We start from the raw sequence: 12550 nt of genomic DNA, 5'->3' as shown, positions 1-12550 counted from the left end.
CTGATGACTCACAGTCTAGGCGAAAACAAGTCCTCTTCCCATGTGTGGGCTTCTTGAGGTTTCCTTGAGGGAACCATCCGCCCCTGGTTGACAGCTGTGCTGAGAGCAGGGGTCACACAGGTGCCAAGAGCTCTGTGTTCACCAAGCTCCTAGAAACAGGAGCCTCTGATTTCTTTTCTTTGCTCTTTCAGGATAGATCGAAAAAAGGACAAGACAGAAAGGAAAATTTTGGATAGTCAAGAACGGGCCTTTTGGGATGTGCACAGGCCAGTGGTGAGAAAGCTCTGCTTGGTTCTCTATGTTTCTGGTTGGGTTTTTTTGTTTTGTTTTGTTTTGTTTTGTTACTTTTCCCTCTTCCTTCGCTTGAAAGAAAAGACTATCTTTAGCCACCAGGTGTCTCATTCTTAAAACTAAAGGAAATTGCTAAACTTTGTGAAATTGGTTTTCCCATTCAGTCAGCATAACCTCAGTAGATTGTCTGGAATGTATCTCAGTTCCAGCTTTTAAAAAGTATTCATCCATGACAATATGAACTTGGAAAAGGGGCGCTGTGGGAAGTGCCCCTGGGGACCTCTGGACCCGGAGGTTTACTGCTTACAAAATAAGCAGTTTCCATTTCTACTGTCATTCGACCCCAAAACTTAGAATAATCTCCAAATGCAGCCCATTCTCGGTATTCACGGTAATCACGTTCTATAAAGTTGCCAGGTCCGCTGAATTAGCGAATGCTGAGCCATTTTCCTGGGAGAAATACAGGGTTAGGTTCCTGTGATCCTCTGGTCACAGCATTTTCTTCAGGTGACCAATACGTAACCACGGCTCAATTCTGCTTCTGTTTAAAGACAGCTTATTCCATATATACCGTTGATTCATTAATATCGAACTCATGGCCAACAGCGCTATAGCTCACGCCGGAAGGAAGCTTACCTGACATGCCTGTTGTCTCTGCCAGGCACCTCACGGCCTTGTCGCACGTAGGAACACTAGACAGCACTTCAGCCCCACGTTCGGGGGCCACTTGAAACAGCAAAATCACCAACGAAAAGCACAGACACATGGAAAAGGTGGTACCAAAGAGGCCTTGAAAAGGACATTTGTTTACAGTAGGAGATGAAACAAGAAGGCAGAGCATCGGCTAATTCAGCCTCGCCAGGAACGTGCACATGTCTCACAGTTTTTGCCACTGTGCACAGGTCCACAAAGAATGACGAATGCACCACCAATACCGATTTGGGGGTTCGAAGTAAATGATAGCTCGTAGGTGCATTCACAAAGACCAGATCCGTGAATAATGAGGTTCGATGCAGTTCTGATTTCCTGTTATTAAAACAAAGCTTGCATTTCCCTCATGAAAAGGAACCAGAGTGAGGATACCAAAATAATAATAATAATAATAATATTAATAAATACCAATAATAATAAAATAAGAAATACCAATAATAATAAAAACCAAAATAATAATAATAATGATAATAATAATTCCCCATCGTGGTATTGGATTGTTTTTAGATGGTTAGCTATGTGTAGCGACAAAGGCTGTGGCTGAAACTATCTGGCCCTTCTGAATAACCTGTTTACTCTTATAAACGGCACACTCTGTCCTTTCCATGTCATCCCTAGACAGCGTGAGGCAGGCTTGTATTATTTCACGTGAGAACTTGTGGAGGAACACGTATTAAAGATGAGACGTCTTTGTAAGAGAAACTGTAAGTGGCAAAATGGAGACAATCATGTATTATCTGTAATGGGAAAGACAAAGATTGGGTCTCACGGTGTCACTTGGGTCACATTGGAATGTGTGATTTTCACTGAGTAATTTATACGATTTTCTTTTCTTTTTTTTTTTTTTTTCTCAGCCAGGCTGTGTGAACACAACAGAAATGGATATCAGAAAATGCCGGCGTCTGAAGAACCCGCAAAAGGTTAAGAAGGTTCGCTAGTTTAGCTGAATTAAAAATTCTTGATGCAAATAGCCCTTCCATTTCTGGTACTGTTCAAGCAGTAATTTGCTATGTGTTAATTCTACCCCACTCTGTCCTGTGAAACCATTTCATTCATTCATTCTGCAAATATTTGTGGGGTGGCTGATACGTACCTGGCACCCTTCTTGCTGCTGTAATACAGTGACAAGTCCTCACGAAGCCCACGGCCCGCACATGCCAACAGGCAACAGTACCAGGAAGGCTGCATTAGGGAAATACAGGATGGTACAGGAGGGCCGGGAGGGGGGCCCCCCGGGCTGGGGGCTTCCAGAGGGCTTCCAAAGCAGGCTCAGGTGCACTGAGGTCTGCAGGGTAAGTAGCCGTTGGCTCTGGGGAGGAAAAGAAACTAAAGGAACAAAAAGTATCAAAATCCCACCGGTGAAGGTGAGCTTAGTACTTTGAAAGGCTTTTATATGGCTAGATCACTCAAACTCGAAACACCATCTTGCTCAACTGTGAATGGGCCAATGATCGTTTGTGTTTCACGATCCTGGAAGGGGCAGTAGCCGTGGCCTACCCAGGGGTGACATACTCCGTCTGCCCCACGACGGCTATATCCCCATCTCACAATGGCACCCAGGACCATATTGGAGGAGAACCTGTCTGTCCTCCAAAATATTAACTTCAAAAAGTTAGAGATGTGCCCCCGGACATTCCTATTTCTTTCTTATTTCCAATCCTTCCATTTTCATATACACACGCACGCACACACACACACATACACACACACACACACCATGACATATATATCAACTTCTTGAATCTACTTACATATTTTATTCTTTACTGAGATGATTATGCTATCTTGTATTGTATTATGATATTTTATAGTGTTACTCTTAAGACATCCACACTTCATCTTTAAAGGCCCCCTAATTCCACTATTCCAGAATTTCGTGGAGCTCACCTCCACTCTGAGCCCTTCTTGATTTTATAGATTTCAGCTATACGTTGCATACCCTTCTGGGTTTTGTTTCATTCCCAAAGCAAAGGTTGTTTTTCATCTGTCTCCAGCACAAGGAATGGCTTAATCAGCAGCCATAGCAACGTGGAGAAACTGAGGCCGGAAAGCTCTTTGGCTGAAAAGGAAGAAAAATCTGAAACTTTGCCACCTCAAATTTATACTAGATGAGCATGTCATGTGCATAACTTTCAATAGTGGTTCTTGAACTTTCTTATGCCTCAGAATCACTTGGGCCATTTGATAAAAGTGCAGATTCAGGAGCCCCACCCACAAAGACTCTGATTCAGTAGGTCTGGGGTGGGGCTCAGTGTTCGTCTTCACCAAGGACTCCCAGATGATTCTTTGCAGACGGTCTATGGACCGTATTTGGAGAAACACTGATATTCAAGGAGACCGCTTCAGCTTAGTGAGAGGAAAGATTGTCTAATAGTGGTAACCCAAAGATAGGACAAAGCTGCTTCAAGAGGAAGAGTTCCCCTCACTGTAGACATTTAAGCAGAGGCTGACCACTTATTGTCAGGTTGTCACAGAGGATATTGGAAACATCAAATGAGTGCTTGCACTGCCTGCCTTTAAGGCCCCCTGCAACTCTGTGGGTGCGTGATTCTATATTCTTCCTTCTTCTCTAGTCAGTGTATGGTGTGACTGAAGAGTCCCAGTCGCAAAGCCCCGTGCACATACCCAGTCAGCCAATCAGGAAAACTACAAAAGAGGACATCCGGAAACAGGTGAATGAATGGACTCCCACACTCCCAGGAGGAGACATGGCCAGTTTGAAAGCCCTTTGAATGCTCACCTCTGAAGGCTGAGTGAGCTTTGAGTCCCTGGAAACCACAGTGGAACCCAGCTGTGAATGACTTGAACCCCTGAGTGCTGAGTGTGAACAACCGTGGAAGCCTGAGAGGAAAAATTCTCCACCGGGTCCCCCCAGTAGTTATTAGAGAAGGGCAGAGTCCCCCCCCCCCCCAGTAGTTATTAGAGAAGGGCATGAAGGATTTACCCCAATGCCTTGGGGGTGACTGCTCTGGTCGGGGTTCCCACAGAATGTTGTGGGGGCCGCAGGGGGGGAGGGACTGGTGTCACAGAGTCCTTACAATTGTGATGCACTTGCAGAGTAAGCCAGCTAGGAGCCACCGACTTTATTGCTGTGACGCAAAAGGCAAGCTTATAAAGCAAGAAAGCTCTGTTCCCGGGGCCACGTTAGCATTATTTGGTTGCATGTTGTCTCCCTTCATGATGGGAAGCTAACTGGTCAACCCAGGTCGGCAGACAATGGCTAATTACATGACTCCTTTCTAGGGTTCACTGGTAAGGAAGGAACTTTAGGGTCTGCTCTTCACATTATGCTTTACTGACTTCTGGGGGCAATCCAAAGGCATGAACTGTTAGGTGCCAGCCCTTGACAAGTTTAGGTTGGGGGGTCCAGGGGAGGAAACAGATGTATTGATGACTCTAGTCTAAAGTGCACCAAGCATGTGGGTGTGACGCAGGTGTGAAGGGTGTGCAGAGGGAAATCACCAGAAATTAGTCCAAGTGGATATTGACGGCTCCTGTAAGCGTTGCAAAGTTTTGCGGGACGTATACGCCACCGCCTTTAAGTTTGCAATCGCCTTTGGAAGTCGAGACGTAGGCTACAACACAGCACAGGAGAATACTGACATAGGTAAATTGTAGACTGTGATTCCTGAGTGTGGTGGGAATTCCCAAAAGGGCACATGGTCGTTGGAATACAAGGCTGAAGGGTTGGCCAAGGCTGGCCAGAGGAGGTGCTTGCATCTGGACGGAAATACAAGGCTGGGGTTCATGGGGTGAAGGGGAAAAAACCGAGTGTGGCCCTAACACCTCTGTTCTGTCTTTCCCCAGATAACATTTTTGAGTGCACAGATTGACAGACATTGTTTAAAAATGTCCAAAGTGGCTGAAAGGTATGTTTCCCCCTCCATCATATTACTGCTTCCTTCTAATTCAACAAAGGAGAAATGTTATGGGGGCGTGCCAAAAGGCAGACCGTAGTCATTTCTTAAACTGATGAGTGAGAAAACCACAGGCCTCGTGCAAGCACAGCTAAGATAGCAGACCTCCCTTGAGTGATGTCAAGAAATGTTCTGTTGCGAAAGCTTTTCAGGGGGTGGCCACGGGACCTTGTCAATCTGGGAACAATGTCCTTAAAAGCCACGCAATGCACTTTTGCCTTCAGACCCTTGATTAATTCAAATGGAATTGCTCCCTTTTCGGCCATAACACACCCAGATTCCCTTTATAGGGGGAAAGAAATTACGTATGCCCTTTGAGGTGCTGGCCGCGCAAACAGGAGGGGGCCCGGCCATCAGGAGGCGTTCTGCCTCTACACACCATCAACCACAGAACTGCATCAAATCAACTGTAAAGAAAATATTTGGCACGTCCAGCCTGGCTTCCTCAGGAGCATTTGTGCTACAATCTGCACCGGTAGCTGGTTCCACTCCCACTCTGTTAACTCACGGGAGACTCCATTTTGTCAACTAAATGGGCTGTTTTTCGAAATCTCAGTGCCGAGGAGAGACCACCTGGGGAATCTGTCCTGGAATAAATCTGATCAGACAGTCCCAAACCGCACGTTTGTTCATCCATATGCTGCCGTTTAAGCGATGGCCAGCGTCTGAGGGATCAACGGCTTAAGCTGTGGGTCTTAGCATTTATTGGATATCAGAGTAAAGTAGGTCCTTTAAGCCCAGCTCACACAGGGGTCTGGCCGTGCATCCAACCTGCTGGCCTTTCTCTGCTGGCCCCTGGGGTGGGCCTGCATCTTCTTTCCAGATAAATAGCAACAAATCGAGGCTAAGAAAATCCCACTCCCAAAACCAAAATCTGAATGAACACCCTGGATTGGCCCACATCTCTGATGGCCCCTCCTATCTATTCCGGGACTTCTTGGTAGTGTGGCTATTGACATTTGGGGCAGTCCTGTGCATTTTAGACTATTTAGCAGCATCCCTGACTTCTACCTACCAGATGCCAAAACCCACCTCACCATGGTGACAACAAAAATGTCTTCGGACATCACCAGATGTTCCCAGGGCAGGACCAGGGGAGGCAAAATCGCCCCCGTAAGCATCACTGAGATTCCCGTTTCCCCTAATGCAAGTGCTTCAGAAGGTGGCCGGTGGCTGGAACTCAGTTTACACTTAGACACCAATTGCTGTGGAGCCATATCTGCGGCTAACTCTGCGGGGCCACGGAGCCACCTCCCCCCTCCCCCCACCCCCCATCCCCCACTGTTGTGACGTGGGGCTTCCCATGTACCAGGCTCTAAAATTGCTTTTCAGGTCTCACTGTGGTTGCCTTTGTCCCAGAGAATGCCCGTGATGACCTTGACTCCATTGGTGCCATAGCCTGTCAGGGACTCCGAGCTTCTCTCTCTGTGAACGAGGGACAGGAATGGCTGTCCTTGTGTTGCCGGGAGGATCAGTGCTAGTAATGCCTGGCCTTCCAAGGGCACGTGAGAGTTTGCGGTCCAGGGAGAGCATGTGAGGGTGGGGGAAGGGGAGGATCTCTCCTTGGGTCAAGTTGCTCAGGTCAGTGGTCTTGAGCAGGACATTCCAGGTGGGGAGGAGTTAAGGATGGGGTTTCCCAAACCCTAGATCTGGGGAATCAACCGATTTCAGTGGCTCCAGGTAAATCCACGGAGCCTGTATTTTGAATAATCTGCAAGTGGGCTGATCAGGTCTCCAAGGATTTGGGGAAGCCCTTACCCAGCACTCAGAATGATCTGAGAGCTCCCAGGACAAGGGGCACCCAGCTGTGTCTGATCTCTGGGGATATGGGGAAAGAGCCAGAACCGGTCAGCCTGAGGGAAGCCCACTGACTCCTGGCAGGTGTGCTGGGGCCTGAGACCAGGGCGGGAGACAGTCCAGGTGGCCCGGGGAACCTGGCAGGAACTCTTGTTTGTTTGTTTGCAGCCCGTCAGGAAGCACCCTCATTATGGCATCTCATTATGCCAGAGAGGCAGCTCCCCTGGCCCCAGAGAGATGATTCCCACCAGCCCCTCCCCACTCCCAGCTTGAAGCTTCAGGAGTCTCCGCCCAGCAGAGACTGGATTTGATTCCCAGCAGCAATAACTGGCAACTTCTCAATGTGACACAAGGGTTTTTCATTAGAACCGCAAGGAAACTCCCAGATAGAGTGGAGGAGGGAGAGGAGATGGGTGTTAGCAGGAGATAAAGCAGCCTGGAGCCTTGGCCTGTCAGAGGCTCTGTGGGGGTGGGGACAGGGAGGTGGTGCTGGCAGCTGGCCTTGGGCACGACTGCTCTGCTTACCGAAGGTGAAAGCTGAGCTGTGTCAGGTGGGCGCACACGTCCCCAGTCCCTCGGGGGTCTGGTTCCCCGGGCCCTGCAGCAGATGATGGGTGTAATTAGTCAGAAGCGGTCAGGCAGAGGACCCGTCCCCCTGAGAACAGGCCCACGCCATTTTTCACCTGGGTCCCTGAGAGCTGATGGTGGGGAGAGGCCTAAGGGCTGGGGATGGTGAAGGCCCAGTTCTAAAAAAATCAAGAGGGGCGCCTGGATGGCTCAGTCGGTTAAGCATCCGACTCTTGATTTGGGCTCAGGTCGTGATCTCAGGACCGTGAGATCAAGCCCCAAGTCGGGCTCCTCAATGAGCATGGAGCCTGCCTAGGACTCTCTCTCTCCCTCTCTCTCTGCCCGATACCCCCACCTCATGTACAAGCATGCGCTGTCTCTCTCTATATGTATAAATAAATAAACTTAAAAAAATAATAATAATAAGGGGCCCCTGGGTGGCTCAATAGGTTAAGCGTCCGACTTCAGCTCAGATCATGATCTCACAGTTCGTGGGTTCAAGACCCACGTCGGGCTCTGTGCTGACGGCTCAGACCCTGGAGCCTGCTTCGGATTCTGTGTGTGTCTCTCTCTCTGCCCCTCCCCTGCTTGCACTCTGTCTCTCTCCTCTCTCTCTCTCTCAAAAATAAATAAAACATTAGGGGCGCCTGGGTGGCACAGTCGGTTAAGCGTCCGACTTCAGCCAGGTCACGATCTCGCGGTCCGTGAGTTCGAGCCCCGCGTCGGGCTCTGGGCTGATGGCTCAGAGCCTGGAGCCTGTTTCCGATTCTGTGTCTCCCTCTCTCTCTGCCCCTCCCCCGTTCATGCTCTGTCTCTCTCTGTCCCAAAAATAAATAAACGTTGAAAAAAAATTAAAAATAAATAAATAAATAAATAAATAAATAAATAAATAAAACATTAAAAGAAAGGACACTATATTTCAGTGAACTTTCCTGGATGACTTCTATACTGTGGTTTAAAACCACCAGTGATCAAGGTCTTATGATGTGCCACAAAGTGCTCCCCTTTTTCTAAACAGCCCCGGTCCATTACATCCTTTGAGTCTCTGTTTCTGCTTTTTCGCTGTTGGTTTGTTTTCTTGTGTCCAGTCAACAATCTGTAGCAGACCAGGTGTTTCAGTCAGATATCGCTGAGGGACAACCCAAGCTCAAAACCTAGTGGCTTCAGACAACAAGCATTTACTACTGCTCACGTGTTCATGCGCCAGCTGGCCCTGTTGGGCTCGTGCTTGTGTCTGTGTGCGGCCGTGGACTGGGTAGGCAGCTCTGTGACCTTGGCTGGGCTCTCAGATGTTCGGCTTCAGCTGGTTTAGGATGACCTCAGCTGGGACAACCGGGCTCTCCTTCATGGGTTCTCTCATCCTCCAGCTACTTTGACCTTGTTCACATGGGAATAGTAGGGTTCCGCGAGAGAGAGCGGAAGCAAGCGAAGCCTCTTGAGGCTTGGAACTGGCACTCTGTCACTTCTGCTGTATTTTCCTGGCTACCACATGTCACAAGCCCAGCCCAAATTCCAGGGCTGGAGAAATAAGACTCTTTTTAAATTGATCTACTATACCAGGAAACCAAATGACCAAGCTCCTTAGCCTTGATTCTAAAGCAGGAGTAAAGAGTCTTTTCTGAGAGATGGGCTCTCCCGAATTCAGGTGATGAGCCTTGAGGAACAGGGTTTGTGTCATTGTAGACTCTGCTCAGAGCCCCTTTTGGTCACATATCTCACCTATGATCCCTCAGTGGTTGAAGGTGCCAAGTAAATGAGGTCTTACTGTCCTTTGCCAGAATCCTCAAGGGAGCCCCTATTTTATTCACCCAAGCCTTACGGCCGGCACTTGACAAACCGATTTGGGAATGCAAAACTCCATACATTTTAATTCCAAGTTGTCTGTGTTTCTTAGGGTTTCCCCAGAGACGTCCCCTCACTCACAGTGGCACTGAGTTTGGCCAGGCACTGCAGGAACCACACCACCCTGCCCCACACAGAGAGATCGACTTGTCTCATCTTGTATCTGCTCGTGTGCTTGGCTGTCCTTGCCCTATCCCTGGGAGCCATTTGTGCAGCACAGCTGACTGCTGGATTGATTTTCTACCATCATCTTGCTTGCCCATCTCGGGATCGTGGCTGCTCTCTGAAATTGGATGCTGGTTCCTTCTCTGCCTCCCGACCCTCCATGATCATGAAATGTAATTAATGAAATGAGATAAGACAGCAAGGGGCTGGATACCCTGAAGGGTTTTAAAAACCTGCTAGGGTGATAGAAGTCCATGAACTTAATGTCTAATGACTGTTTCAGGGAAGGAAAAAAGGGACCAAAGAGGTCATTACAACTTTGCTTTTGTGTGATTCCAGACACCCTGCGAATCCTTGCTTTTCCTTTCTCCCAGCCCACCTTAGGTGACAGGGGAAAAAAAAGATCAGAGGCAACATGATCACCAGGGCGAGATCTGGAAAATAGGAATGATGGTCACTGTCCCATAATGCTTTCCACTCTGTGCCTTGTTGTCCCAGAGCTGCTGGCCATCCCTCACTGCCTATCTCCCTGGACTCGGTGGGTCCATCTTCTCTCCTACCTGCTCTGTGAACCACACTCCATATCTGTGCATCATTCTGGGGATCCCTTCCAGGCACCCCTCAACCCATTACAGATGGCATCTCTTCTTCCTCCAACTCACCTGTCTTATCTTTTTTGTTATATTCTATACAATATAGGGCAAAATTATGTCTTTATTTTTTGGTTAAGGGAGAAAGGATGAATTCTAAAACTTTTCTCTCAGATTTTTTTTTTAAGTGGTTGGACTAAAAGTTTTATAAATTTGCTTTTGTTATTTCTCTCCTCTCTAGGTTTATCAAAAGGAGAACCTCATTAGCTATATATATATATATATATATATATATATACACAGTTGACCCCTTGAACAACAGGAGTTTGACCTCCTTATACAAGAATTTTTTTTCAATAAATGTAGTACAGTACTGTCAAAGTATTTTCTCTTCCTTATGATTTTCTTAGTAATGTTTTCTTTTCTGGGGCACCTGGGTGGCTCAGTCAGTTGAGTGTCCAACCCTTGATTTCAGCTCGGGTCATGATCTCACAGTTCGTGGGATCGAGCCCCACATCAGGCTCTGCACTGATGGTGCAAAGCCTACTTGAGATTCTCTATCTTCCTCTCTCTCTCTCTGCTCCTCCCCTTTCTCTCTCTCTCTCTCTCTCTCTCTTAAAATAAATATATTTTTAATAACATTTTCTTTTCTCTAGCTTACTTTATTTAAGAATACAGTACATAATACATATACAAATATGCATTGTTTATGTTATCAGTGAGGCTTTGGTCAACAGTAGGCTATTAGTAGTTCAGTTTTGGAGGAGTCCAGAATTGCATGGATTTTTGACTTGCACGGGTGTTTAATGCCCCTAACCCCCATGTTGTTTAAGAGTCAACTGTAATACATAGAACATGTATATGTCATATATATAAGCCCCCTATGCACGCGTGCACACACACACACACAAACACACGTATGTATGTATATGTAATAACCATGATTGGTTAAAGTAGTTAGAAACCGTAACTTTGCTATTAGATCAGTGTGAGCATCATCCTGTGATCCAGGAAGCTGTTCACTATTTCACAGCACTAGTAGGCGCTGAATAATGTTGACTGAACGACTGACCATGGACTCTACCCTTAGTGGCTAGTTGGTGAATTTCTGCTGCTTTCTACAAGAAAATGGAAAGGCATATGGGGATAAATCAGCCAGCCCCATATTTCACCCAAGAACCAGTTCAAAGCACCTGATGATGGTGGATAGCATGTTTGCTAATGGCTGGTGTGTCAGCATCTTCTAACGATGTGAGAATTTGGCATTTGAAAATAACAACACCATATACTGGAGGCAGAGATAAGGGGACAAGGATATTAAAATGGCTCAATGAGAAGTAATTGTCCTAATGGACTTCCTCTGGATTTCCTGTATTTATTTTATTTTTTCCATTTCCTCCCGTATGAGTCAGCTCAGGTAGCCATAACAAAATACCACAGACTGAGTATATGGGTTTATAGAGGTCTGAAGTCCATGGTCAAGGTGCCAGCAAGGCTGGTTCCTGGTGGAGCCTCTCTTCCTGGCTTGCAGACAGCCCCCTCCTTGCTGTGTCCTCACATGGCCTTTCCTCTGTGCGCACACATGCAGAGGAGAGAGAACTCTGGTGTCTCTTCCTCTCTTTAGGAAGAAAGTCCTACCAAATCAGGGCCCCACCCCATGACCTTAATCTTAATTATCTCCTTAAAGACAGTCACATTGCAGGGTTAAAGCTTTAACATGTGAAATCGGGGGGTGGGGGACACAATGTAGTCTGTTCGATGCCACCAATTCTGCTTTGGTGCCACCCACACCCAGCAATCTGTGGACATCGTTGCCTGTGTGCTATTACGTGCCAGCTGTCTGCAAAGCTCTTTCCATGCCTCTCTGTTCTCTCTCTGTGCTTTTCCTGTCCTATCTCAAATCTTCCTGTAGTCACTGATGACGACTTCGGACCCAAATAGTACTTCGTATCAACCACTGTGACCTCCCTCGTTGCCTGCTCACCCGTTTCATGGTCTTCATGTGTCTCCACGATACTCTGGTATCTTATCTGTGTGCTGCAAGGAAGTGCACGTTCGGGGGAGAGGAAGCCTCTCTGGCTAGCGCTACAAAGGGCTGCCTCCGTGAACTCCCCTTCACATTCCCATCACCTTCATCCTATTTTCGGTTGTATTGCTCTGTTGTCAGGCAATAGAACCCCAGCTTGAACCCAGTTCAGCTAAAAGGAGCAGGTGCTGACCCACGGAACACAAGGAGGAGCTGCAGAGTTGAGCTCTGGGAAGGCCAGCAATGCCACTAGGCTCTAGAGTAGCTGCAACCAGGGCCTTGGACACTCCCGAGACCCCTTCTTCGTCTCTTGTCCTGTTCCACTTTCCACATTGGCTTCCTCCTCTTTCATCACAGACAGTGTTCAGAAACAGCACTGCCTCCAGCCCCTGAACTTTGTAACTGCAGTTTCTACTGCGGAAGCTGGAGAAGGATTAACCCAGCGTCGGTCAGCAAGGTGTCCATTCCTGGACAGATCAACCGTAGCCAGGAGCAGGGTTTGTTAGTACCTGGAACCCCCTAACTCAGCGCTGGGCGCACGTTGAGGTGCAATTTCCAGGAGGTGAAGAGAACTGAGCAAGACCCCAGAGATGTCTTCTGTGCTAGTTTGCCCATTCTGGAGGGCTTCTCACTGCCCAGGATTC

General features: G+C 47.6%; 1 protein-coding gene across 13 annotated transcripts in view; it reads left to right on the top strand.

Moving 5' to 3' along the window:
• Positions 1–12550, top strand: part of RGS6 (regulator of G protein signaling 6) — a 599839-nt gene that overhangs the window by 519333 nt on the left and 67956 nt on the right. For 12 of the 13 annotated variants that reach the window (XM_086709359.1, XM_086709357.1, XM_086709358.1 and 9 more), the window contains 4 exons: positions 192–273; positions 1857–1931; positions 3576–3674; positions 4810–4871. In XM_086709359.1, coding sequence (XP_086565485.1) covers positions 192–273; positions 1857–1931; positions 3576–3674; positions 4810–4871 — 318 coding nt within the window. The remainder of the gene's footprint in view (positions 1–191; positions 274–1856; positions 1932–3575; positions 3675–4809; positions 4872–12550) is intronic. The other variant, XM_086709365.1, reaches the window with a different exon arrangement.

The sequence above is a fragment of the Puma concolor genome, chromosome B3 (assembly GCF_028749965.1).
Source record: "Puma concolor isolate L17-30 chromosome B3, mPumCon1.1.hap2, whole genome shotgun sequence".
Lineage (NCBI taxonomy): Eukaryota > Metazoa > Chordata > Mammalia > Carnivora > Felidae > Puma > Puma concolor.
The sequence above is the reverse complement of the archived record's forward strand: the minus strand, read 5'-3'. Positions and strand labels throughout refer to the sequence as shown.